The sequence below is a fragment of the Danio rerio genome, chromosome 7 (genome assembly GCF_049306965.1).
Source record: "Danio rerio strain Tuebingen ecotype United States chromosome 7, GRCz12tu, whole genome shotgun sequence".
NCBI lineage: Eukaryota > Metazoa > Chordata > Actinopteri > Cypriniformes > Danionidae > Danio > Danio rerio.
The window spans coordinates 12,015,001-12,041,122 of NC_133182.1; the positions used below are offsets into that span (position 1 = coordinate 12,015,001).

The window sequence follows — 26,122 nt, forward strand, 5'->3', positions numbered from 1 at the left end:
TTGGCTCAGTGGATAGCACTGTCACCTCACAACAATAAGATCGCTGGTTTGAGCCCTGGCTGGGTCAGTTGATATTTCTGTGTGGAGTTTGCATGTTCTCCCCATGTTCGGGTTTCCTCCGGGTGCTCCAGTTTCCCCCACAGTCCAAAGACATGCGCTATAGGTGAATTGAAGAAACAAAATTGTCGGTGGTCTTGTGAGTGTGTGTGTGAATGAGTGTGTATAGGTGTTTCCCAGTACTGGGTTGCGGCTGGAAAGGCATCCGCTGTGTAAAACATTTGCTGAAATAGTTGCTGAAACTAAGTCGAAGGAGAATTAATGAATGAAGTTAAATCAACTTAACAATTCAATGTTCTAATGGGTTTACTCACTTATTTAAGTAAAGTCAACTTGTCACTGTTAAGGTTTACTCATTTTTTTAAGTATAGTAAATTATCACTTTTTACACTTTATCAATTTGAGGTAGTTCACTCCGCTGTGGCGACCCCAAATTAATAAAGCGACTAAACCGAAAAGAAAATGAATAAATAAAATGAATTTGCAACATTCCAACATTCTTTAAAGTTTGTACTTTTGTGTTCAACAGAATACAAAAAAAAATAAAATAAAAATCTCAGACTAGTTTGGAACAAATAAATGTTGCGTAAATGATGATTGAATTTTCATTTTGGGTGAACTATACCTAAGGTAGCGATAGAAATAGTGTGAATATACATGTTTTTATGGGATAAATACTCCCAGGAGGAGATGGCAGAAATTTTTTTTTTTTTTGGAAATATCTTGCGAACAATTGCTTAATCTCAGCCACTGAAAATACACCTCCAGTCCTGCGTGGAGTAGATGCTTTTGTTTTTATGCCTCTGACCAGGAGGAAAACCGGGTTATCTTCTCCTCAACGGGTCTCTGCAGAGCAAACACAATTCATTTGGAGTGTGTCGGACCATGCTGACAAACAAATTAGCAAAATCACAGTCGTTTTCCCACCGATTTAGAGCAATCGAACTCTCTCCAGTGGGCTGGGATGTCTATTCTCCCATTTAATATCAGGGGCGGCATCCAAGAGGTCATCTATGAACTGGCTCTTTATTGACAATGTGTATTTAGTCCTAAGAATGACTATACACATTTCTGGCAGGAAAAATCACCCCGGAGGAAACCCACACCAACACGGGGAGAACATGCAAACTCCACACAGAAATGCCAACTGACCCAGCGGGCACTCGAACCAGCAACCTTCTTGCTGTAAAGTGACAGTGCTAACCAATGAGCTACCGTGTCTCCTCACATGAAACAAGTAAGGTATAATGTGCATCTAGCTAGTTGTTCTGAAAAGCTTATTTCTGAGAAAATAACTGGCCCCTCAAAATAAAATACTTTTCTTACACAGAGTTAAGTCCTGTTTCTAGTGGGACGGAAAGATATATCAACGTAAAATCACACTAGAAATTTAGCAAAAGCTGCGAATGTCTTGCACATCATGTGTCACAATCACCATCAAACTAATCCTGGCAGATCGCTGGTAAACTTACTACAAATCTGCCTGTACATGAACTACAAGTACCAGTCATGCACCACTCACACGCACCTGTTCCTCGTTTAGTAGATTACATACACTTACAGCTGGGAGCTGCTCAAGAACTAATTATAAGGACTACCCACATAGCAAAATATCTCTGGATCAGCTCTGGCCCACATAAGTGTGGTTTATTTGTAAACTAATTTTGAGAGGATCCCGTGCTTATGATCAACACGGCTGGCACCTCATTAGCTCTGTAATCTGCTCTATTAGATGATTACAGAAGCATTTTAAATAACCAAAGTTTTTTTTACTCCAGTTATCTTCGTCTTGAAGAATGTTTCTTGCTACAAAATGCTCCAGCATCGCACTGTTTAACCTATCGATACGGAGAACAAACAAACAACAACATCAACTCCAATGGCCCACTGCCCAACCCGCCCCTTAACCCCCTTTCTTGCAGGAGTCCTTAACTCACAAACCCACCCTGTCTCGCGCACACCCAGCTCCAAACCCAACCCAAAACCCAGCTCCAAACTCACTCAGCTCGAGGGTGCTGGAATCCAGCTCCCTCGAGTCAATCAGCTCCCCCCAAACCAACATCAGACTCCCAAGAGCCTGTTACAACTTAACTCCCGCAGGATTTTTATCTCCCTTCAATTTTTATCCAGCAGCCAGATATAGCATTGACCTCTCGCTTTTTGGGGGGCACTTCAATACGTGGCTGCTGTCCCATGCAAAAAGCATTTTGGAGAGTTCTCGAGACATACCTGAGCTTGAACTCCCCTCTCGTCCTTCTAATGGGAGGGAGCACCAGGCTTGAGGATATTTCAAGCTCAGGGCTTTCTCCCAGGACAGCATGCCTATTACGCTCTATTGATTATAAGCTAAGCGTGAACACTTGAAGTGTGGTTTATTTGTAAACTAATTTCAACACGGCTGGCACCTCATTAGCATGGGTTTCCCCCGGTTTTCCCCCACCATCCAAAAACATACACCATAGCCAATCGACTAAACCAAATTTATCACCCAAGACAACCTTAGTTTACACTTCTCACATTGCGATAAGCAGGGGAGTTCTCGAGACCTACCTGAGCTCGAACTCCCCTCTAGCCCTTCTAACGGGAGGGAGCCCCGGGCTCGAGGATATTAAGGGGCAGCATAGGACAGCATGCCAATTACGCTCTATTGATTATAAGCTAAGTGTGAACTCTTGAATCAGCTTTTGCTTGGCCCACATGCTGCAGTCAATTATGGTACATAACTGAACAAAGTTTGGCTTCCAGACAAGGGCTAAACATGGACCATATCTGGATCAAGTCTTAGCCAAGTTAATAACCCATAACTGAGCCTGAACTTGGCCAGATATGTTGGTGTGTCACGACTGCAATAAAATTGATAATCCCATTAATTATTTGGCTTGTTTTCTCTCGAAACGCGATTGGCAGACTTACTTTCTTTTCTTTTTTTTTCAAAATAATAAAAATGTATTTTAAAATGTGGGTCAAGATAGGCCAAAATTACATGGCCCACATATTAATTATTAACATCTGGGCCAAACATTACAATTTACATCTGGCCCAAGTATATTGTGCTGCCTTAAAGAGCCCCTATTATGGGTTTTTGATGTAGTGTGTAGATGTAGAATGTAGAATGTAGAATGATGTAGAATGCCCTTCTATGTAGTGTGTAACACAGCTCTAAGTGAAGTGAAGTATCCAGCTAAGGCTTAAATCTGTAAGTGTACAGTGTTTAAAACTGTTGATTCATCTATAAAAGAGTCGACTCATAGTGCTTCAAACGAGTCGCCTTGATAATGAGTCATTAGGTGTTTCGCCATGACGTAATACCGAAACAAAGTAGTTCCGCGCGCAAACCCGGGAGATTTGAAATCTGCAGTCCCGCCCTCTAACACAGAAAAAGCCTCACACACACACACACACACACACACACACACACACACAGTCGCAAACTGCAGATGGATATTATTGAGTCTCTACCCAAAGATGAACACCCAGCATTAGCCCAGCCTTGAGCAGTTGGAGTGCTTCTGGAAACTACATGCTACAAAGAAGACTTCATCGGCCGTTTGTTAAAGGAAGGATCAGTAAAGAGTACTGATGGACATGTCAGAACATGAATCGGTTTCTTCCTCCATTTCTTAAGTGTAAGTACATGTGATTAAAGTTGTTGCTTCGTTGACTCTAGCTTGCAAATGAATTTAGTTGTGATTTGTTACTTGTAACCACGTGTACTGTATCAGGTTAACTCGCTATATTCTCATATCGCGTGTAAAGCCACGTTAAAAATGCGACGCGTGCCGCTTTGTTTACAGAGGAGGGTAATGTGTGTGTGCGTGTGTGCGTTGCCATCCGAGGAGGAGGGTTATGTGTGTGTGTGTGTGTGTGTGTGTGTGTGTGTGTGTGTGCGTGCGTTGTTGTCCGAGGAGGAGGGCAATATGTTTGTGTGTGTGTGTAAAAAGCAGAGTGTGACAAGCTAGGAGATCTCCTCGCCAGTTCTTAGAGTTTTTGCTCAATAAAATAGTCAGTCGTCTGTATTTTCAAGTCCATCGTCTGTATTTACATTCACCCACTGGCAGCCAAAATTCACGCCTTACACTATCGAGCGTGTATGCACTGTTACTACTTTTATATTGTTGATTAGCTGCTGGGCATTTCACTCTGTCTCGTGCTGAAGGCAGTCAGTGTTGACCAATCGCAGCAGACTGTCATCGGCCCAATCAGCGCAGATTAGCTTTGCGCTAAGGAGGGCTTTGGGAACAAATGAATCACTGGACGATTCATATGGGAGTCGCTGGGATAATTAGGAAAAAATAAATGCAGATTACAAGATAATGAAAGTGTCTTTTGACATTGCATGCATATTAGACTGTTGTTGGAGACCCTAACAACCAAAATATGACCCTATTTCATCTATAATATGGGCTCTTGAAAAACGGTGCCACCCCTGCCAAACCTGGGTCATGTTTGGCCCATGCGCTGTATGCCAGTGCCAGATAAATACCTTCTATGTCAGATTTTTGCCAAATCTGGGCCAGAACTCTTTGGTACCTGGATAGTTATACAGCGCGCACACACAAATCAGTGCTGAGTCTTATATTACTATTTGTGAATATTGCAACTTGTTTTCTCTTGCATTGCTTTGCCGTGTTTAGACCTTGTTTTATTGTATATTTCTGTCTGCAGCCTGCCTTCTAAAACATCTACCTGTTGTTTGACTACGATTCTTCCGATTGCCCCTGTGTTGACCATTGCTGGCCTGACCAATTCCATGTTGAATGAACCCTGCATTTGGATCCGCACTTCTTTGTCCAGCATCCCCTGACATTATATCATGTGAGTAAAGTACAATTGTGTGATCAGTTGTAAATTTCCTTCGAAGGCCAGAGGACGGTCTCTTGCTCGAGTAGCATGGTAAAAACCAAATTGGCCCTGAAGAAAACCCGGAAATAATGTAGGATAAATAAGATATAACTGCTATTATTTGATTCAACAGGATTAATATGGTTCATGGTTTCTAAATAGTTTATCCAAGTTCTTCTTATTATAATTTATCTGATAATAACGTATTTAATGATGCCACACGTTTGTCGCTGCTAAGAAAACTGTGATGAAGTATGTTGCATGCTTTTTTCTGTGTAAGAAGACACATAATTTCACAGAAGGACTTAATTAAAATGCAAACAGCTGACAAAAGTCTTGTTGACTTGACTTCTAGTTGATCATTTGGAAAAGAGGCAGAAGGCAATTTTTTTTCTGATGAAGCATCTGTTGAACTGCATCCCAATCATCACAAATACTGCAGAAGACTTATTGGAACCCACATGGAACTAACATTCTCACAGAAATCAGTCAAGTTTGCTGAAGAAAACATCATGGTTTGGGGTTATATTCAGTATGGGGGCATGTGAGAGATCTGCAGAGTAGATGGCAACATCAACAGCCTGAGCTATCAGGACAATTGTGCTGCCAATTACATTACAAACCACAGGAGAGGGCAAATCTTCAGCAGGATAGCGCTCCTTCTCATACTTCAGCCTCCACATAAAAAGCAAAGAAGGTCAAGGTGCTCCATGATTGGCCAGCCCAGTCACCAGACATGAACATTGTTGAGCATGTCTGGGTTAAGATGAATAAGGATGCAATCTATACTGTACATTATTTCTGTTAAGTGTCAAGACTTTTGTCTAAGCAAAGTCAGACCTCATTGTCCTAGTTAAATAATAAAAAATCAAGGCATGATCATATTTTATTTTGGTGAAATAAGTATAATCTAGAGGCCTTTGCCTTTCATATAAGCCACTTCTGATACAACATGATCAACTAGAAGTCAAGTTATTATTTGTCGTTCCTAAAACTTGGAAAGGCGACAAGACTTTTATCAGGTAGTGCAGATATGTGTGTTTTATTTCAACAAATTAAACTCCAAAATTAAAAAAATGGTCAAAATGACTGACTCAGTTCTATTGTTAAACTTAAACCAAAAGATATTAGAGTGGACATGGCCTGAATATAGTCTTGCATTCTAATCAAAGTTGAAAATCCCCCTGTCGTAAAACAATGAGAATGGCACCGTCATTTCCAGCCTCTCTAGGAGGTGTGCAGAACACCTTGGCATCCCTAAAGACACGTCTCAGACATCAAATTACAGGATTCAAGCTGTGCAGCCAACCACTGCTTTTCATGTCTCAAGCATATGAATCAAAAACAGCAGAAATTTCTTTTGCCTCAGAACAAGCCTAAACATACGTTAAGACTGTAAAACTCCAGGCCAAGAAAAGGGCACAGCAAAAAAGCACGCGAACAGAAAGGAAAGAAACTCTGAGAGCCCAGCTTATGCATGATTGAAAAAAAAAAGATTTAACCGATAACAAACAGACGAGAGGAGACCTTTTAGAGTCGACTCCAGCCACTCGAGCTCTAATTCAATCATTTAGAAAACATGGATTGAAAATCGCTTGCATTATTTCTGCATCAGAATTCACTATTACCTATTATGCTTTTCTCAAATATAGATATGATGATTGTTTGTTTTTTCCATTGCCTGAAGCAAATTTAGATCCAAACATAACACTGCTTATGAACTCCTGTACCTTTTTATATACATCTCATCAATCACACCATTAATATATACTTAAGCTGAGCGCTTTAGAATCAAGAAATTATAGTTGCTTTTTTTTTTTTTTTAATTTGCATTATAACTAGTCTCAGCATGACAGTCAACAGATTTATGTCTAACTGTAAAAAAAATAGTTCTGTAAAAAATGGTAAGTAAAGTACTGGCAGTACTGTAATTTAACAGTATGCATTCTGTGAAACTATTTTACAATCTGTTTCTGTAAAAATAAAATACAGCATTTATCTTTTTTTTTCATTCCATTTACAGTAAAATACTGGCAAGTGGCAACATAAATTCCAGCAATCTATTACTGTATTCGTATTGTAATTACTTTTAAAGCCCTTTTCTGTGAAAAAAAAAGAAAAAAAATGCTGAATTTTTATTTTTATTTTTATTATTTTAATTTATATTATATTTTAAATTTCACAAGCACTTGTAGTACTGTAGTTTAACTGTATGCATTCCAGGAAAATCTATTACTGTTAAAATGAAATGCAGCATATATACTGGGTTTGTTTTTCTTGAGTTTACAGTAAAGTCCTCCAACATACATTCCAGCAGACTACTGTAAAATTACTGTATTCATACTGTAATTACATTTTAAGCCATTTTCTTTAAAAGAAACATGTGTGCAGAGTTACTGAAGTTTGTCCTGCGCGCTTTTTTTAGTTACTTCTTTGGTTTGGTGCGTTACTCTGATTGTTACTATTATTCAAAAGAAGGTAATGATTCACACTCAATTGCTTCATACTGTTTTTATTTTTACTTTTTCTTATATTTTACGGGGATAACAGACAAACAGACGTTTCGGCACAAAGCCTTCCTCAAAGTGGAAGGCTTTGTGCCGAAACGTCTGTTTGTCTGTTATCACCCGTAAAATGTAAGAAAAAGTAAAAATAAAAACAGTACGAAGCAATTGAGTGCGAATCATTGCCTTCTTTAAAAGAAACATGCCATTTTTTTCTGTTTATTTTTATCTATAATAATGTTCTATTTTACATTTCACTCCACATTAAACAAAAGCATAACTGATAAAATAAATAAATGTAAATGGTAAAGTACTTACATTACTGTAATTTAACAGTATGCATTCTGGGAAACCTTTTTACAGTCTACTTTAAAAAGAAATTAGAGTATTTATCTGTTTTTTCCCTTGAATTCTTAGTAAAGTACACTCCACAGTAGGCAAAAGCATAACTTATAAAAAGAAATATATATAAATCTACTGTAAAATCACTGTATTCGTACTGTAATTACGTAAAAAAAATAAATATGCTATTTTTCTGATTATTTTTGTTTATGATAATGTTCTATTTTACATTTCACTCAACATTAAACAATGTTATAACTGATAAATACATATAAATGGTAAAGTACTGACATTACTGTAATTTCTGGGAAACAATTTTACAGTCTGCTACTGTAAAAATAAAATATAGCATATATCTGTTTTTCCCTTCAATTTACAGTAAAGTACTGGCGACTTAGACTCCAGCAATCTATTACTGTATTCATACTGTAATTACTGTTACAGCCCTATTCTGTAAAATAAATACTGTATATTTTCTGATTATTTTAATTTATGAAAACATTATATTATTAATTTCACTCCATCATTCATTCATTCATTCATTTATTTTCTTGTTGGCTTAGTCCCTTTATTAATCCAGGGTCGCCATAGCAGAATGAACCGCCAACTTATCCAGCAAGTTTTTACGCAGCGGATGCCCTTCCAGCCGCAACCCATCTCTGGGAAACATCCACACACACATCCACACACACTCATACACTACGGACAATTTAGCCTACCCAATTCACCTGTACTGCATGTCTTTGGACTGTGGGGGAAACCGGAGCACCCGGAGGAAACCCACACGAACACAGGAAGAACATGAACTCCACAAACTCCACACAGAAACGCCAACTGAGCCGAGGCTCGAACCAGCGACCTTCTTGCTGTGAGGCGACAGCACTATCTTCTGCACCACTGCTTTGCCCCTCATCATCATTATGGTATAATACTTACCTGATTAAAAAATTCATATAAATGGTAAAGTTCTGACATCACTGTAATTTAACAGTATCCATTTTGGGAATTAAAATATATATATATTCTAAAAATAAAATACAGCATTTTTTTTTATTCTTCAATTTACGGTAAATTACTGGCAGCATTGAATCCAGCAATCTACTGTAAAATGACTGATTACTTTTACAGCTCTTTTTGTAAAAAATAAATGCAGTTTTTTTTTTATTTTTTTATTTTTTTTTATTATTTAAATTTATAATAACTTTTTACATTTCACTCCACATTAAGTAAAAGTATAACTGGTAAAATATTATTTTATAAGTTCACTTCCTATTAAGCAAAACATACCTGATAAAAATATATATGCAAAAAGTACTGGCAGTACTGTAATTTAACTATGCATTCTGTGTAACTCTTTTACAATGTAATACTGTAAAAACAAGACACAGCATATATCTTTTTTTCCTTTCAATTTACTTTGATAGCAAAATAGATTCCAACAATCTACTGTAAAATTAGTGTATTGATACTGTAATCACTTTTACAGCCCTTTTCTGTTAAATAAATGTATGCAGTATTTTTTCTGATTATTTTAGCTATGATAACATTATATTTAAAACTTCACTCCACATAAGGCAAAAATGTAACTGGTAAAAAAGGACATAAATGGTAAAGTACTGGCAGTACTGTAATTTAACATTATGCATTCTGTGAAACTATTTTACAATCTCTTACTGTAAAAATAAAATACAGCATATATCATGTTTTTTTTTCTCTTCAATTTACGGTAAAGTACTGGCAAGAAAGATTCCAGCAATATATTACTGTATTCATACCCCTTTTCTGTAAAATAAGTATATGCAGTATTTTTTTATAATTATTTTAATTTATAACATTATATTTAAAACTTCATTCCACATAAAAAAAGCTAATATATATGGCAAAGTACTGGCAGTACTGTAATTTAACAGTATGCTTTCTGTGAAACTATTTTACAATGTATTACAGTATCCATTTTTTAATTCTTCAATTTATGGTAAAGTACTGGCAACATAGATTCCATTAGTCTACTGCAAAATACTGTAAGTACTTTTACAGCTCTAATCTGTAAAAACTAATTAATTGATGATAACATATTTTACATTTCACTCTACATTAGGCAGAAGCACAACTGATAAAAAGAAATACATGTAAATGATAAAATACTCGCAGTACTGTAATTTAACAGTCTGTATTTTGTGAAACTATTTTACAATAAGTACTGGCAACATAGATTCCTGCAATCTACTGTAAAATTGCTGTATTTGTGCTGTAATTACTTTTAGAGCCCTTTTTTGTCAAACAAATAATAAATGCTGTATATTTTTCTGAAATTTTAAATTTGTGATAACATATTTTAAATTTAACTCCACATTTAGCAAAAGCAAAAATGATTTTAAAAATAAATATAAATGCTAAAGTACTGGCAGTACTGTAATTTAACAGTAAATATACTGTGAAACCATTTTACAATACTGTAACAATAAAACACAGCATAAATCAGTTTTCACCTCTTAAATTTACAGTAAAGTACTGGCAACATAGTTTCCAGCAATGTACTGTAAAATTACTGTATTCGTAGTGTAATCACTTTTACAGCCCTTTTCTGTATAATAAATGCTGTATTTAATCAGATTATTTTAATTTAAAGTAACATTATAATTTACATTTCACTCCACATTAAGTAAAAGCATAATTGTTAAAAATAAATAAATACATTTAAACGGTGAAGAACTGGCAACATAGATTTACAGCAATCTACTGTAAAATTACTTTTACAGCCCCTTTTTGTAAAATAAAAATGCTGCATTTAATCTGATTATTTTAATTTAGATAACATTATTTTATAAAGTATACTTCATATTAAGCAAAACGTACTTGATAAAAATGTATGTACTGATGTAAAAATGGTAAAGGACTGGCAGTACTGTAATTTAACTATAAATTCTGTGAAACTATTTTACAACATTTTACTGTAAAAATGTAATACAGCATATCCAAGGTTTTTCCTTCTGCCATTTATGTGGCAACATAGACATCCAGCAATCTACTGTAAAATTACGGTTTCCATACTGTAATTACTTTTAAAACCCTTTTTTAAAAAAATAAATAAATAAATGCTTTTTTGATAACATTATATATTTTTTTTCACTCCACAATAAGCAAAAGTCTAAATAGTAAAAAAATACATATACATAGTAAAGGACTGGAAGTACTGTAATTTAACAGTATGCATTCTGTGAAACAATTTTACAATCTCTTACTGTAATAATAATATACAGCATATTTTTTTCTCTTTAACTTAAGGTTAAGCACATGCAACATAGATTACAGCAATCTACTGTAAAATTACTGTATTCATACTGTAAATAGATTTACAGCTCTATTCTGTCTAATACATATATGCAGTATTTATGCAGATTTTTTTAAATTATAATAAAATTAAAAAGGAGACCAATCAAAACATACTCTTAATTAAAATGAATCAAATCATAATGAAGGGAAACATTTCACAATTTGAAACAGTTCAAAACAGTTTCTAATAACTGAACATTGAATTTTGCTGACTTTTTCGTGTCTTTTTTATAACCGTCCTGTTTTAACTTTTACATAATATAGATTTTTATTTATTTAAAGCAGCAAAGTAAAGAAAATTGATCATAAATGAACAGCAGTTCCATAATATTGTCAATAAAAAAGTTTCCCAGACTGCATTGTTATCTACAGCACATTACTGTTTTAATGGAAAACGGTATGTTGCTGTTAGATTTTTTTTTAACAGTGTATATATTTGTCAGTGAGGGAAATCGATGTTAAATGCATCACGTCTGCTGTTCGGGGATGTGAGCGAGAAGCGTCTGCAGTGTTAGTAAGGTCACAGTTATGCTACACCACCATTATACACTTCAGCAGTGCACTTAAAGATAAATCAATTATAAATGCATAATCACTCGCTCTGTGCCTGCAATAAACAATAAACAAGACAGCCAGCTGCTCACACACACACGCAAAAGCACACATGACAGTTTGTTTCCCATTAAACGACACTAACACATCTTTTGCACTTTCAATAATTATATATTTATGGATTAAGAAGAGAAAATTTTCACAGTGTAATAGTTGGTATTTTTACCATATACCAGACATCAACTATATATTATTCTGAAAATAGAATATATACATTATATTTTAAAATATATTACCCCCATGTGTGTGTGTGTGTGTGTGTGTGTGTGTGTATGTATATATATATATATATATATATATATATATATATATATATATATATATATATATATATATATATAYACATATATATATACTGTGTATATATATATGCCAGATGCATATTCCATTCAACAGATGTTTAAAAACTTGTTTGTATGGTAAATTATTATTCATTGTTTTATTATCATAGTTTCTCATACATATAATATCACAATTTTTTATATTTTTTAGTTATAGCATTGTTCATTCATTTATTCATTCATTTTCTTTTTGGCTTAGTCCCTTTATTAATCTGGGGTCGCTACAGCAGAAACCGGAGCACCCGGAGGAAACCCATACGAAACATCGGGAGAACATGCAAACTCCACACAGAAATGCTAACTGACCCAGGCGAGGCTCAAACCAGCGACCTTCTTGCTGTGAGGCGATCGTGCCGCACCATGCTTAACTTATTGGCAGATTATTTAGGTTGTTTTATAGAAAAACTTCATTTGATTTTGATCGTTATTTTTGAAAACGAGACAGTATATTTTGCCTGTCTAGAAAATGCTTCTTAATTTTAGAATATTTCAATATTTGGACTAGAAGCAAGGCAAAAATATTAACTAAGAAAAGCATTTTTGTAGTGTATAGTGTTATTAAAATACTCGCAACATAAAGTATATCTAAAATGATTTTTGATTTAAGAATTTTTAGGTATTTTTATTAGAAACAAGACAAAAAATCTAAATGGGAAAATCCTTTTTGCAGTGTACTAGTTGTATACAAGTGTACTATTTCAATTTTTCTTAAACAGGTTATTTAGTCTATTAATATATACCAAAGCATAACGCCCCATTCACACGGGGCTTCAGCGTCAACGCTTGACAGAGGGTGTGTCTGAAGCTGGCGCTGACGCGATCGTCATAGCAGCGTCAGCCAATGAAATTAGTCAGCAATCGACTACTGTCTGAGCTGGTGTATTTGCATACAGCGATCTGATTGGCTGACGCTTCCGTCAGCGCTTGCAAAGTTGAGCAAGTCCCAACTTCTGCAGCAAGCAACGCCACTGAAGCGGCGCAGCAGGATCCACAATTCGGCAACGCTTGACGTCACCCATTTAAAGTGAATGGGAAGTGTTGAAGCTGATACCCCGTGTGAATGGGGCGTAAGTGAAACAGTACAATTTAGATAACAGATGAATACATAGCTCTTGTAACATTTTTATAATTTTTACTCTTTTTTTCAGTGTCAATAAACAATTCTTATAATTATCAGTGTAGAACAGTTGTGCTGCTTTACATTTTTTACAATAAGCTTAATCTAGAGGCCTTTACCTTTCATATAAACCACCTCTGGTACCAAATGATCAACTAGAAGTCAAGTTATTATGTGTTGTTCCTAAAACTTGGATAGGCATCAAGACTTTTGTCAGGTTGTGTATGGTACACACCACCTAACCTCGACATAGCAGTGAACTTTTGTCTGTTTGAAAAGGTCAGTTTTTAGGAATTAAAAACAAAACTTCAACAGGACAAACTCTGAATATTCAGCCCAAAGGTCAGTCGGACGTATTTTACAGGCCTCATGTAGTTTGGCAGTTCTAGGATGTTACATTTAGGCGTTTTGGTCTCAGCTTGGGGATTTTGAAGCGGATAAAAATGAACCTAAGTTTGTACCATAACAGTATGTTAGCTTTGTCAAGCCAACATAATTAACACACTCCGAAAAAGCCTGTGTTTCTAGTACTGTTTCCAGAGAAAACCATCAATTGGCAAGCAGGGATGTTCTGTGCTTTTTCAAAGATGAAAATGCATGTTGCACATACAAAGAGTTGCGTGACTCACACAAATATAGCCTCGTCTACTAGGAATGGTGACTACAGCATTAACAGCTAAAAGGGAAACAGCTATGTAGGCTAATCTAACACTTACCGATGAGTCGCTGCATGAAATGTGTGCCTTTTCAACTCTAAAATAGGAAAAGAAAAAAGGTCTTAAGGGTCAGTTTTCTCATACTAAGATTTATTTATAATCTGAAAGCTGTAAAGTAGGCTTTTTGTTGATGTATGGTTTGTTGGGATCAGTGTTGGGTGTAATTGGTTACAAAGTAACTAGTAACTGTAATTAGATTACTTTTCCACTAGAAATAATGGTAAAAATCAGGGGACTTTTTCTGGCTTGCTTTTCAAAACATTGCGGTTGGGTTTAGGGAAGTGGGTGGGTGGGTCAATTGGTGCTTTTTAAAACACTATTGGTTGGGTTTAGGAGAAGGGAATGGTGAAGGGGGATCAGTCGGTTGGTCAATTGTTCTGTAAGTCAGTCGACAGCGGCCTCTGGAGAATTTACACAAGATGAGCAGGCGTGAATGGCATTAGCAAGAGAAATTTGAAAAATCTTACACTGCGGCCTCTGGTGGATTCGTTAAAATAAAAACTGCAACAAAAAAAATATATACCTCCTGGAGCGTATTTTGCTTTCTCCAGTAATGTATATAGGGGTACGTAATCAGAATGAGCCTGGGTTTCCTGATATATAAGAGACTAAGCCGAAGGAAAATGAATGAATGAATATTATCTTTATAAGCACTAATAATAAACGAAGTTTCTTAACAAAAGACAACTAATAAGCCAGCTGTTAATAATGAGAATAACGAAAGTAGTGTTTTTGTGTTGTTGTAAATGCTTGAAGCTACTTAATTACTCAAAATTAGATTTTGGGTCATTTTTAACCCACAAAAAATGAGGGGTTGTAGTTTTAACAAAAAAGTTTAATTTGACAGGTAAAGACGTTTTATTCATTCATTTTCTTTCAGCTTAGTCTCTAATTTATCAGAGGTCGCCACAGCAGAATGAACCACCAACTATTCCAGCACATGTTTAACACAGCGGATGCCCTTCCAGCCCCAACCCAGTACTGGGAAACACACTCACACACTATTCCTATACCTATACTTCACCTATACTGCAAGTCTTTGCACTGTGGGGGAAACCGGAGCACCTGTCAACATGGAGAGAACATGCAAACTCCACACAAAAATGCCAACGGACCCAGCCGAGACTCTAACCAGCGACTTTCTTGCTGTAAGGCAACAGTGTTAACCACTGAGCCACCGTGCCACCCCTAGAGATGTTTTATTTGGCGAGTAATGTTGTTCTAAAAGCCTTTGTTGCAGCTATTTGAATATTTCGCCCATCAGCCAATCACTTTTGCATATTGATATATTGATCTTTTGATTCCAGAGACTTTGAGGTGCAATTGGGAGACAATTAAAGTCCACATGAACCAGAAGCGTGCGATGCAGTGGCGCAGTAGATAGTGATGTCGCCTCACAGCAAGAAGGTCGCTGATTCGAGCCTCGGCTGGGTCAGTCGGGGTTTCTGTGTGGACTTTGCATGTTCGCGTGGGTTTCCTCCGGGTGCTCTGATTTCCCCCACAGTTCAAATGCATGTGGTACAGGTGAATTGGGTACGTTAAATTGTCCGTAGTGTATGTGTGTCAATGAGTGTATAGGGATGTTTCCCAGAGATGGGTTGCAGCTGGAAGAGCATCCGCTGCACAAAACATGTGCCTGATAAGTTGGCGGTTCATTCCACTGTGGCGTGCCCGGATTAATAAAAGGACTAAGCTGACAAGAAAATGAATTAATGAATGAATGAATGAACCAGAAGCTGCGACCATTTTCTTTCATATTATGATGAAGTTCCTAAAGAAATGGAATAATAAATGAGAAAACAGTGGGCGTGGCTTGTTTTTCTACTGCGAGTTGATTGGATGTAGTAGGTGTTTCATTCAGAGAGATGGGGAAAGGGGTTTGGGGAGAGTTATTACAACCAATAAGACTCCTACTGCTCAATATTTCTGTTTGTTGTCAACACTGACAGTTGAAAGGGGGTGTGGTTAAGTATGTTAGCCACGCCCAATACCTCAGAGTGATGTAATCTGAGAATTTACTGAAAACAAGCAGTAAGTGCATTTTCAGATTTCAATTAAAAATTACAAGAGCAAACTATTGTTTTCTTAATGACATGCACAGATGAATTGTTCGCCACAGAACTAGCAATATGAGCTAACACAATCAATATGGTTAGTTTAGATTCCATGTGTACTTTGAGTTGCTCTACCTGACAGTGTCTGGATGTATAGGGCTCATCAGCGCAGTGTGTTGATGATGGAGGGCTGCAGGAATAGCTGTGTCTGTCTGGCGCTGACACAAATCCTGGATGCTAGTTAGCAAAAGCAGCAGTGCACTGTCAGGTGGCAGGAGTCAAATCAAATGAGAGCCAAGCCACTCCAGCGCACAATGACAACCACTGTGTCTCATGAATTAAAGATGACTGGATGACGAGAGGGAGGAGACACGGAGGGAGAGGAGACAAAGACGGATCAATCCCTTCTTCCCTCTTCTACTTCTTTGTGGGCCACAGGCTTGTGTAATAAACAACGAGCGGAGCTTATTTTGGTTGGCGGACTCCTGGAAGGATGCGCAGACACGCTGCAAACTCTAATGGCTTAAAGTTGGCGATTTAAAAATAGATAATGACCTCCTTCCTGCAAAATCGTCACCGTCACATCCAGCTTTAAGGCTGCTGGGAGACTCAGACACCCCCAGACGTTTGCTCCCAATCTCGCTTTCCTACTTAGAGCCAGCGGTTTTTGATTAGCCAGGGGAGCAAAGGGCTGGGAATATGAAGTACTTGGAGAGGAGATTTTTGGACGTGTTTTATTGGCATTCTGAATATTTCCAGGATGCTAATAGATTGGAAAGTGACTTTTTAGGCAACGATGCAACTTGTTAAAAATGCATTAGTGTAACACAACATGCAATGCAATGCAATGCAATATGATATATATATATATATAGTTCAGATGCAAAAACCTCCAAACCTCCTTTTCCTCCTATTTCCATGGTCTTAAAAGTGAAATAACTGAACATAAAAAACAAGGGAGACTGAGAATAATGCTCATTTTTATAGAAATTTCAGACAGCATTTAGAGGTTTTTGCATCTGAACTGTTCACATATATATAAATATATGATGATAATAATAATGATAATTATAATAATAACTTATAATACTAATAATAATAATTTAGATTTAATGGGAATGTTTTAAAGCTAAAGAAAGCATGTCTTTACCCAAAATAACAATAATATATATAGCCCAATAATAATAATAATTATTATTATTATACTTTTTAGGTTTCATGGGAATATTTAAAAAAGCTAAACAAAACATTTCTTCAACCAAACAAACACATTTATTAATAATAATAATATTAATAATAATAATGCTGAATATTTTCAGGATACTAACAGATTGGAAAGGGATTTTTTAGGCAATGATGCAACTTCTTAAAGATGCATTAGTGGAACACAACATGCAACACAATATGATACATTTATACGTTATTTTATTTATACATAGCCTTTATATAACCATTTTTGGGTTTATTGGGTGTTTCAAAGATAAAGAATTTTTTTATTCAAAATAACGCATTTAACAACAACAATAATAATAATAATAAAAATAAAAATTCTGAATATTTCCAAAATATTAACAAGTTGGAAAGTGACTATTTAGGCAACAATGCAACTTGTTAACGATGCAGTAGTGGAACACAACGTGCAATTCAATATGATACATTTAAAAGTTCTTATATATCTTATATATATATGATATTTAAGAACTTTTAAATGTATCATATTGAATTGTTAGCCTAATATTTAAAGCCTAATAATAATCAATTTTAGGTTTAATGGGTGTTTAAAAGAGAAGAAACGATGAAGCTAAAGTTAACAATGCATTAGCGGAACACAACATGCAATATGATACATACATACATACATATATATATATATATAGCCTAATAATATCAATATTACAAATATTTGTAATTAATATATAAATAAAATATATAAAATAATGAATTAAGCCTATATAATTAATTCAGAACTATTTTTGTTACACTTAAAAAAGTGATTTTGTTGCTTGTTTAAACTTTTTATTTAAAATGAGGTGAAACAACACAATTCTTGAGTTTGATTTGGGACAACGTCATTGTTTTATGTTGGATCTGCTTCAATTTGTTAAGCTAATCGATTTGTGTTGTGACAACATACAGTAAATTAATTTTTGGAACCCAGCATTTTTAGTCTAATAACAGGTTTTAAAGAATGTTTTAGTTATGTAATCTATATAATTGATTACAATTTTTTTAAGATGACCTCTTTTGTTAAATCATCCTTATGTTGAATATAGAACTACCTACATTGAAATAATGCAGTCAAAACGTTTTTGATGTTGTTGTTTTGTTTTTATGCTAATGTGATGATCCATTCAGGCAAATAGTCATAATTACAATTACAATATTTTTTTAGGTTTCTTGGCAGTGTTTTAAAGCTAACTAAAGCATTATTTTAACCGTTATACCTTAATAATACTGGTGTAATATACATATATACAATATAAGAATTGTAATGAAGACACATTTATATATATATATATATATATATATATATATATATATATATATATATATATATATATATATATATATATATATATATATATATATAATTAATTCTAACCCATTTTTTCATTAACTTTAGCTGAAAGTGCAAGAAAAAACTTGACTTCAAACCAAACTATCACCTATAATTTTCTGAAAATGTTTTGTTGATACACTTTTTTTAGGTTGGATGTCATTATTAAAACCCTAAAATAATACATTAAATGCATTATTCATAAGTACATAATAATACATATTAATACCATACATAATTAATGATGGTAACATAATTAATAATTGAGGATATGAATAATTCTAACCCCCTTTTTTAGTCTTAAATGGTGATTTTAGCCCAATCTTTCATTTAAATAAACAGCAGGGAGGCCCATCGCCATCAATAATTAATTCATCTTAATTTAATATTCCAAGTGCCTACCGACCCATCACTATGAGAAAACGTTCAGATTATAGTACCAGCACACATTTCTGACCCCCCCCCCAAAAAAATAATAAATCGAACCCGACTCCATTCTACCCTACACATAAATACAACCCCAGTCTGGCCGACAAAATATCTGCTTCCTGTATTTATGCCCGTCTTGTTAAAGAAGTCAAGCTGTGAACCCAACAAAGGGCATGTGTTCTGCATTTACGTCTAACACTTGTCAGCTCTTTTCTGCAAGAGCTGGGATTGTTTCCTAATAGTACGGTTTATGAGGGCCAGCGTTGGATGTTTCCATTTTAAAACTGATCATTAAGGCCCGTTCGGCTGCGCATTTATTATCTACAGGCAGGGAATATTCTCAGTCAGTCTTTCCACAAAAATAAAACACATGACACTGCAAATGCTGCCGCTCGGAGGGATAATTTGAAAACCAGCAGAGGAAAGCATAAGAGATGCGCTCCTTAATGACTAAACAACCCTGACATCGACATAACCCCCTGACCCCAGCACAGTTGTGGAAGCCATAATAAATGCACCTCAAACTCCAAAGCAGTCAGGGCGCCATTTTGATGACGTCACCTTCTAGAGAAGTAAACACTGCATTGTTTTTAAAGCTCTTGATGTAAATAACATGGAGTGAAACACACACACAACCTTTAAAACGACCAGTAATAAAGCAAACGTGCGGTCAGATCTCCCCCAAATAAGTGAAGCAACACATCTGGTTCATGTACCATTTTATTGGGCTTATATAGAAATACTTAAAAAAACATGAAGTAGCACCATTACTTAAGTTTTACTTTATCATGTAGAACTTTAAATGTCAGAAAAATAAAACTCTTGATACATTTCTCAAATCTTGTTTCAGCAAATATAATATTAGTATTTGACCATGAGGTTAAAGGCCTTTTATCATAAAATAAAATATACTTTGTTTTTAAACTTTGCTCAATAAAGTACATATACGCTCAAGTAACTTCACCTACATATACATAAACAAGTGGTAAACAAACGTATTAAAATAGAAATCCTAAACCTATAGTGGCGCAACAGAACAGAACTCTGTGGTACCCACTGGAATCTAATTCATACAAATGTTTAGAAAGCTTAAACGGTTCCTTTTTGTCTGAACGTACTAAGTTTTATACATATTTCGACATTTCGTAATAATATAGAATAAAATATGCTTTATATTACTGAATAGAAAATATGCTGGGTGAAACGGATTCAAAAGACGCCTTCTCTCTCTCTCCCTCTCTCCCTCTCTCTTTTTGCTGAACGTAGAAGCCCTCCAACCCAACAGAATACTGTTCGATACACTTTGCGTGGTCGCCGTCCACATCTCGCGTGATATTAAAATAATACAGTGTTCGTCGCCGTAAGGCCGTACTAAAAAATAAAAAAGATATTTGAACCCAGCTACAAAAAAAGTTCACTGAACTTAAATTAAAATATCTGTAAACATCTTTGCGATACGAAATATAATCTTTCAAGTCAAAAAAGAAGAATAAAATACTTCAATCTGTATTAATGTCATGAATATTTAAAACTTGTGGAATTTCTGGTTTGATCTATACATATATATGTAGGATATGTTGCTGTTCTCCCTCGAACGAGTTCCATCGTGTGATAAGCTGCAGCATCTCCACTGCTGTGTGTGTGTCTGTGTGTGTCCCGTTCAGATCCCCCAAACCTCCGGGTCTCTGCTACCAGTACATTCGATCAGCCGGAAAAAAAACGCAAGGCTCGCTCGTGTATGCTAACAGTCGACCAACTGACTGACTAAGGTACCTCGTGCGAGACCGCTCGCCGTCCTTACTTCATTAACGCTTGTGTACAGTTGACTAAAACTATTGATTACTAGGCTTTAATATTTAAAACATGCATTAGATGTTGAAAATATTTCTCCCGAGCTACAGTACATTTATGAACATTTACAACCGCAATGACCGTCCCTTTTTTCTGTGTTGTTTTGGATACTGCAGCTCTACATACATATGTATATATACACACATACACACACGCACGCACGCACGCACGTTATTAGGGTCTGTTTTCTTACGAAAATATACGTATAGCCTGAGTAACTGCAGCATGGCAGACGGGGCATTTGGGCTCGTTCCTCTCGCAGATGCGGTTGGCACACTCCATGCAGAACAGGTTGTGGCCGCAGGGCACCAAGGCCGCGATTACTTCGCTTTCGAAGCACACCGAGCAGTCCCGACTTCCCTTGCGGCTCGTTCCAGATGAGGAGGACGACGATGATGAAGAGGACGAGGAGATTGAGGAGTCGGAGGGCACCCCAGGGTGATGGGATCCCGGGAGGACTGGGGAGTAGCCAGGGAAGCTGAGAGTGCCTCCGCCTGGGTCGCTGCGCACTCTTCGTGCCAGCGGGTGCTCGGTGGCGCTGTTGTTGGATTGGTGCAACGGCGGGGACAGCCGTTGACTGGTGCACCCCACCCCATTATTAACCCGGCGCTGGCCTGCCAGCAGCCCATTATTGGCATTCGTGGAAGCATTCGTAGAGAAAACCGGTGAGGAGGCCGGGGTACCATTATTGGCGCGTTCATACTGCGACCACATCAAGCCTGGCGGCGCAGGAGTAGGATCAAATCCTGGCGACGACTCGAAGGTCAAGTCAGTGCAATCTGGCGAGATCACCTCGCCGCTGTAGACAAATCCATTGGCGTTGGCGTTCATGTTGATGTTGTTGTTATTGTTGTTGCCGTTGCTGGAGGCAGTGTAGCTGAGGGCGGGGCTGGGTGGGCTGTAATCAGCCATTCTGGAGCTGCTGTTGTTGCCGCCGAAGTACGAGTCAGTGGAGGCACTCCCCAGAGAGCTGGAGCTGTCGTTGCGGTAGTTGGAGAAAGTCTTGCGCCCCGAAGTGGGCGTGACGCTAGAGCTGGCCTTGCTCCATAGGCTGGCGTTCCCATGCAGGTCAAAACCCACATCAGTGCCGTTGGCGTGGAAGTCATTTTCATCTGTGAACTCAATGAGGCCACCGGTGCGCATGGCGATGTGTGCTTCGATCTCCTCCCGGGCACGGTCTACATTCTCAGGCATGCCTGTCACCTCAAACACTGGCTCTTTGTCCCGGCTGGGTGTGACGATATAGGTGTGCGTCTGCTGCTGGATGCGCTTGATGGTGGCCCCCTTGGGTCCGACCACCAGCCCCACCACCCGATAGGGCACCCGCACCTGGATGGTGGTCTGACCAGGGAGATTGGGCGGACCAGGGACCGTAGCGTTCCCATTCAGGCTGCTGTTTTTATTTCGCGACGCTCTGATCATTGAGAAGTGCTCAGCCGCTGAGATGATCTCCCTGCGAGCCATGGCTACATCCTCTCTCCTGCCTGTCACAACAAAGACTGGCTCCTCTCCCCGCACTGGAGTTTTGATATACGTATTGGTCTTTGCTCGCAGGGCTTTAATTTTGCAACCTACAATTGTGAGAAATAAAAAAAACAAAACAAAAATAAGACAAAGCAAGCACAGGATCTGGCAACAAACAAAACAAGAGGCACACAATCTAGAGGGACAACAGTTTTTGGCTTTTTTTTTTTCTTTGGTGCGGCATAAATTCAAACCACATGCTCGGCTACTTGACATACAGGGTCAAAAATAGCACACACTGAGAGAGAACGAAGAAAAACGCATGCTGAATTCAGGATTTTCCAAGAGTCTAATCACACTGTCAACAACTTGCTTTTGTCTCTTCTATCTCTCAAAGATAACCTACACAGCATGCTGTCACCTAGATCTAGCCTACATAATAGTGTTTCCTGCTTAGGGAAGTCTATTCCCAATAGGCTGCATATAGGGAGTGTAAACAAAGTCCATTGAGACAAAGAAACAAAGAGCCGCTGCTTTAAGTCTGGCTCTAGATATAGAGGAATGTTGTGTATAAGCGTGAGGATGACACGTTAAAGGTACGTAGTGTCAGTTCTCCCTTTGCTTTTGTTTGGTCGGACACACAAGGAGGGCAGTGCTGCTGAAAATAGGCTATAACCTACATTCCCTATATAACGCACATGCAAATGAATTACAATAACACACAGGGCTAGCATAAGCGCGCACATTTTATAGTTGATGGTGATGAGTGTTACCTTGTCTGCCGACAATTTCAGCAACATGCTCCGAGCTGGGAACGGGGACGCATTCAGTCATGTTCACGCTCTTTTTCCTGGGCTCGTTGTCGTACAGGGAATTTTCATCGTTATCCAGTCCGAGCAGGGAAAGCTGGTCCAGCGCGATCTGAAGGGCTCTTTGGTCATCCAGGGCGTCCCCCTGCCCGCCGCTGCCGCTCCGCTCCATGTCGGCGAACAGCGAACTAGGCATCTTGGATAGGTCTGGAAACAAAGAGGGAAAACTTACAGGAGGAGGGTGGGATTGAGCTGGGAAACGGCTGGTTTTAAAAGCTCCACGGGTGCGGATTCAACGCGCGTCCTTGTTCCTTCTGTCCAAACAACAGTCATTTATAAAAAGGGAAAGAAAAATCAGTGCAATCCCGAATGTGTGGAATAAGCGTTATTCCCGGAGACTGGCTTGCCGGCGGTGGCGATATTCCCCTTTCGAGTGCGCACCCCTCCCTTGCAGCTCGTTTCTGCTCGCTGTCTGACTCGCTGCAGCCAGACGCGGCACTACCGGAGAATATGTGCGCATGACGTCACCCCCGGTCGGACGGGGCAGGGACGGTGCGGCGCTGGGCTGCAATTTGCATACGGCGCGCTGATTGGACGGATTCTGCATGGAAGAGGGGCGACCGAGTTCAGCCACAGCTCGGTGCGGTCCGCCCTTTTCTTTTGTGGTCTTATTAAAAAGCAGAATAACACTTTATTTTTTGCTTGAAAGCAAATTATTGTTTAACTTTCTAGATTTAAGGAGAATTCAGCAAAGACGTGCGCTGTAAAAGAGCAGTGTGTTTACATAATTCAAAGTAGTGAGTCAATTATTTAACATCATCTCTGTATTCAGTGAGTATTTGTTTGAGCTCAGATTTAAAAAATAAATAAATAAAAATAAGCTAGAACTTAATATTATTGCACTTTTTTTAAGGTAATAACGATGTAATTGTGCGTATATTCATGTAGTACACCGGTAAATTAGCACAATCGTTATTGCTTCACTCAGCAGTTTTATTAATCAACACTTTAATGGAGCTTTATCGGTAACATCGTAAATCCAAAGCTTAAATAGCCATTGTCATAACACGGCCATGACACATATTTGGGCTAATATGTTTCAATAAATCTACTGCAGTTATTGGAAGCCAGCTGTAAACAAAACCTTCTGTATGTGAACATTCAATAATAGTCAAGCCTCAATTGATAAAGTGCATCAGGCACTTTACATTTCCAATTTAGATTCATCTAAACAATATATTAATATTATTTTTCATTTAATTTCTTTCTCCAAGTGACCTTTACATGTGCTGTTCAAAAGCCTCAATGAAGGACAACGTGCCAAGACATGCAATCTCTTTGTCTGCCGCACGCTCTCTCTCTCTCTCTCTCTCTCTCTCTCTCTCTCTCTCTCTCTCTCTCTCTCTCTCTCTCTCTCTGATACGTTTAGAATTCATTCACATTTCGGTTACAGCGTGCTTATAAAGCGAACCACCAGATTTGTATAATAATTTTATGCATTTATTCAAAACACGCGCAGCCCCTGTCCAAATGACACCAGTCTCTCCTTTCACAAGCAACTTTTAAGTGTTTCTGTCAAATCATCTATAATTTACTTGAGATGCCCTCATGTTTACACCTTGGTCAGTAACATTTAGCCGAGAAAAACATAAAAACTAATATGATATTGGCACATATGGCATGAGAATTTGTTTTAAATAACTCTTCTACTCTTATTAACTCCTGTCAATAGACAGCAACCAGATCCATTTCTCCACAGAGGTTTGTAATATATATATGTATGTATGTGTGTGTATATATATATATATATATATATATATATATATATATATATATATATATATATAATTTGGAAAGTATAAAATAAATATTAAAACATGAAATAAAATAAAATACCCAGCAGGCACAAGACGTCAACATGACGCCAGATTGACGTTGTACCCCAATATTGTGGGGATGTTGCATTTTGTCTGGAAATGAAAATCAGGTTGATGTCAAAACCCAACGTTAGACTGACATCAATGTCCAATGTCCAACCCTAAAATCAAGCAAATATCAGTGTCTAATGATGTTACAGCTTGAGGTTGTGTGGACGTTGGATTTTGGTTGCCATACCTGACGAATAAATGTCAGTATTTGATGTCAATATGACTTTGGTTTAAGTTGGCGGTTCATTCCACTGTGGTGACCCCAAAATTAATAAAGGGAATAAGCAGAAAAGAAAATGATTGACTGAATGTTGGCTCGACTATGGTGACCTAACATGACCTAAAATCAACCAAATATCAACGTCTACTGCTGTTGCAGCTTGAAGTTCTGTGGACGTTACCACTATATTTTGGTTGCCATACCTGAGGAATATATGTCAGTATTTGACGTCAATATGACGTTGGTTTAGGATGTTGGCTTGATCCTGGATTTTGGTCATTCTACAACCTAAAATCAACCGAATATCGACATCATTATTGGACGTCAAAATAATGTTGACACTGGCTAGACATTAAATTTTGGTCACTTGATGTCACGACCTAAATCTTACCTAATATTAACGTCTCATAATGTTGAGTGACTGCTGGGTAATAACTTTTAAAACTTTTATTTAAAGCTTACAATGCAAATCCAATAAGATCGACTTTTTTTTTTTTTTTTACATAAGGTTTCACATAATATATCTATTATAATATATCAATATATATTAAAGATTTTTGCTAATTGCACTGTATTGTACAGTATTTTACTGTATTTTAAATGTTGCATTGTAAAAACGACTCTATATTTTACCATAGAGATATACAATACTGTAAATACACATACAGCAAGATAAATGGTGCTGTAAATGTAAATACAGTAGTGTTGTTGCAGTTGATTTACAGTAAGTTACTGGCAAACTGCTGTCAATAAGAAACCGTGGATTCTGCAGGTAATTGTTAACAGTGATACTCTATCCGTCTGGACTGTTAATAGTATTTGTAAATTGCACAAGATTTACCTGTAATACGAACTGCATTTTACTGTAGGACAGATATGCAGTATTTTACTGCCTTTTAAATGTCACATTGTGAAAATGACTGTATATTTCACTGTAAAGATATAC

General features: G+C 37.2%; 2 protein-coding genes across 2 annotated transcripts in view; one reads left to right on the top strand and one right to left on the bottom strand.

The window, feature by feature from the left end:
- Nucleotides 1-26,122, top strand: part of cemip (cell migration inducing hyaluronidase 1) — a 1,140,081-nt gene that overhangs the window by 1,052,683 nt on the left and 61,276 nt on the right. The gene's annotated exons all lie outside the window — the stretch shown is intronic.
- mex3b (mex-3 RNA binding family member B) lies at nt 19,612-23,493 on the bottom strand. Its single transcript, NM_001080993.1, is given in 2 exon segments — nt 19,612-22,326; nt 22,993-23,493. Coding segments are annotated over 2 exon segments (1,614 nt in total). The 5' UTR covers nt 23,225-23,493; the 3' UTR covers nt 19,612-20,944.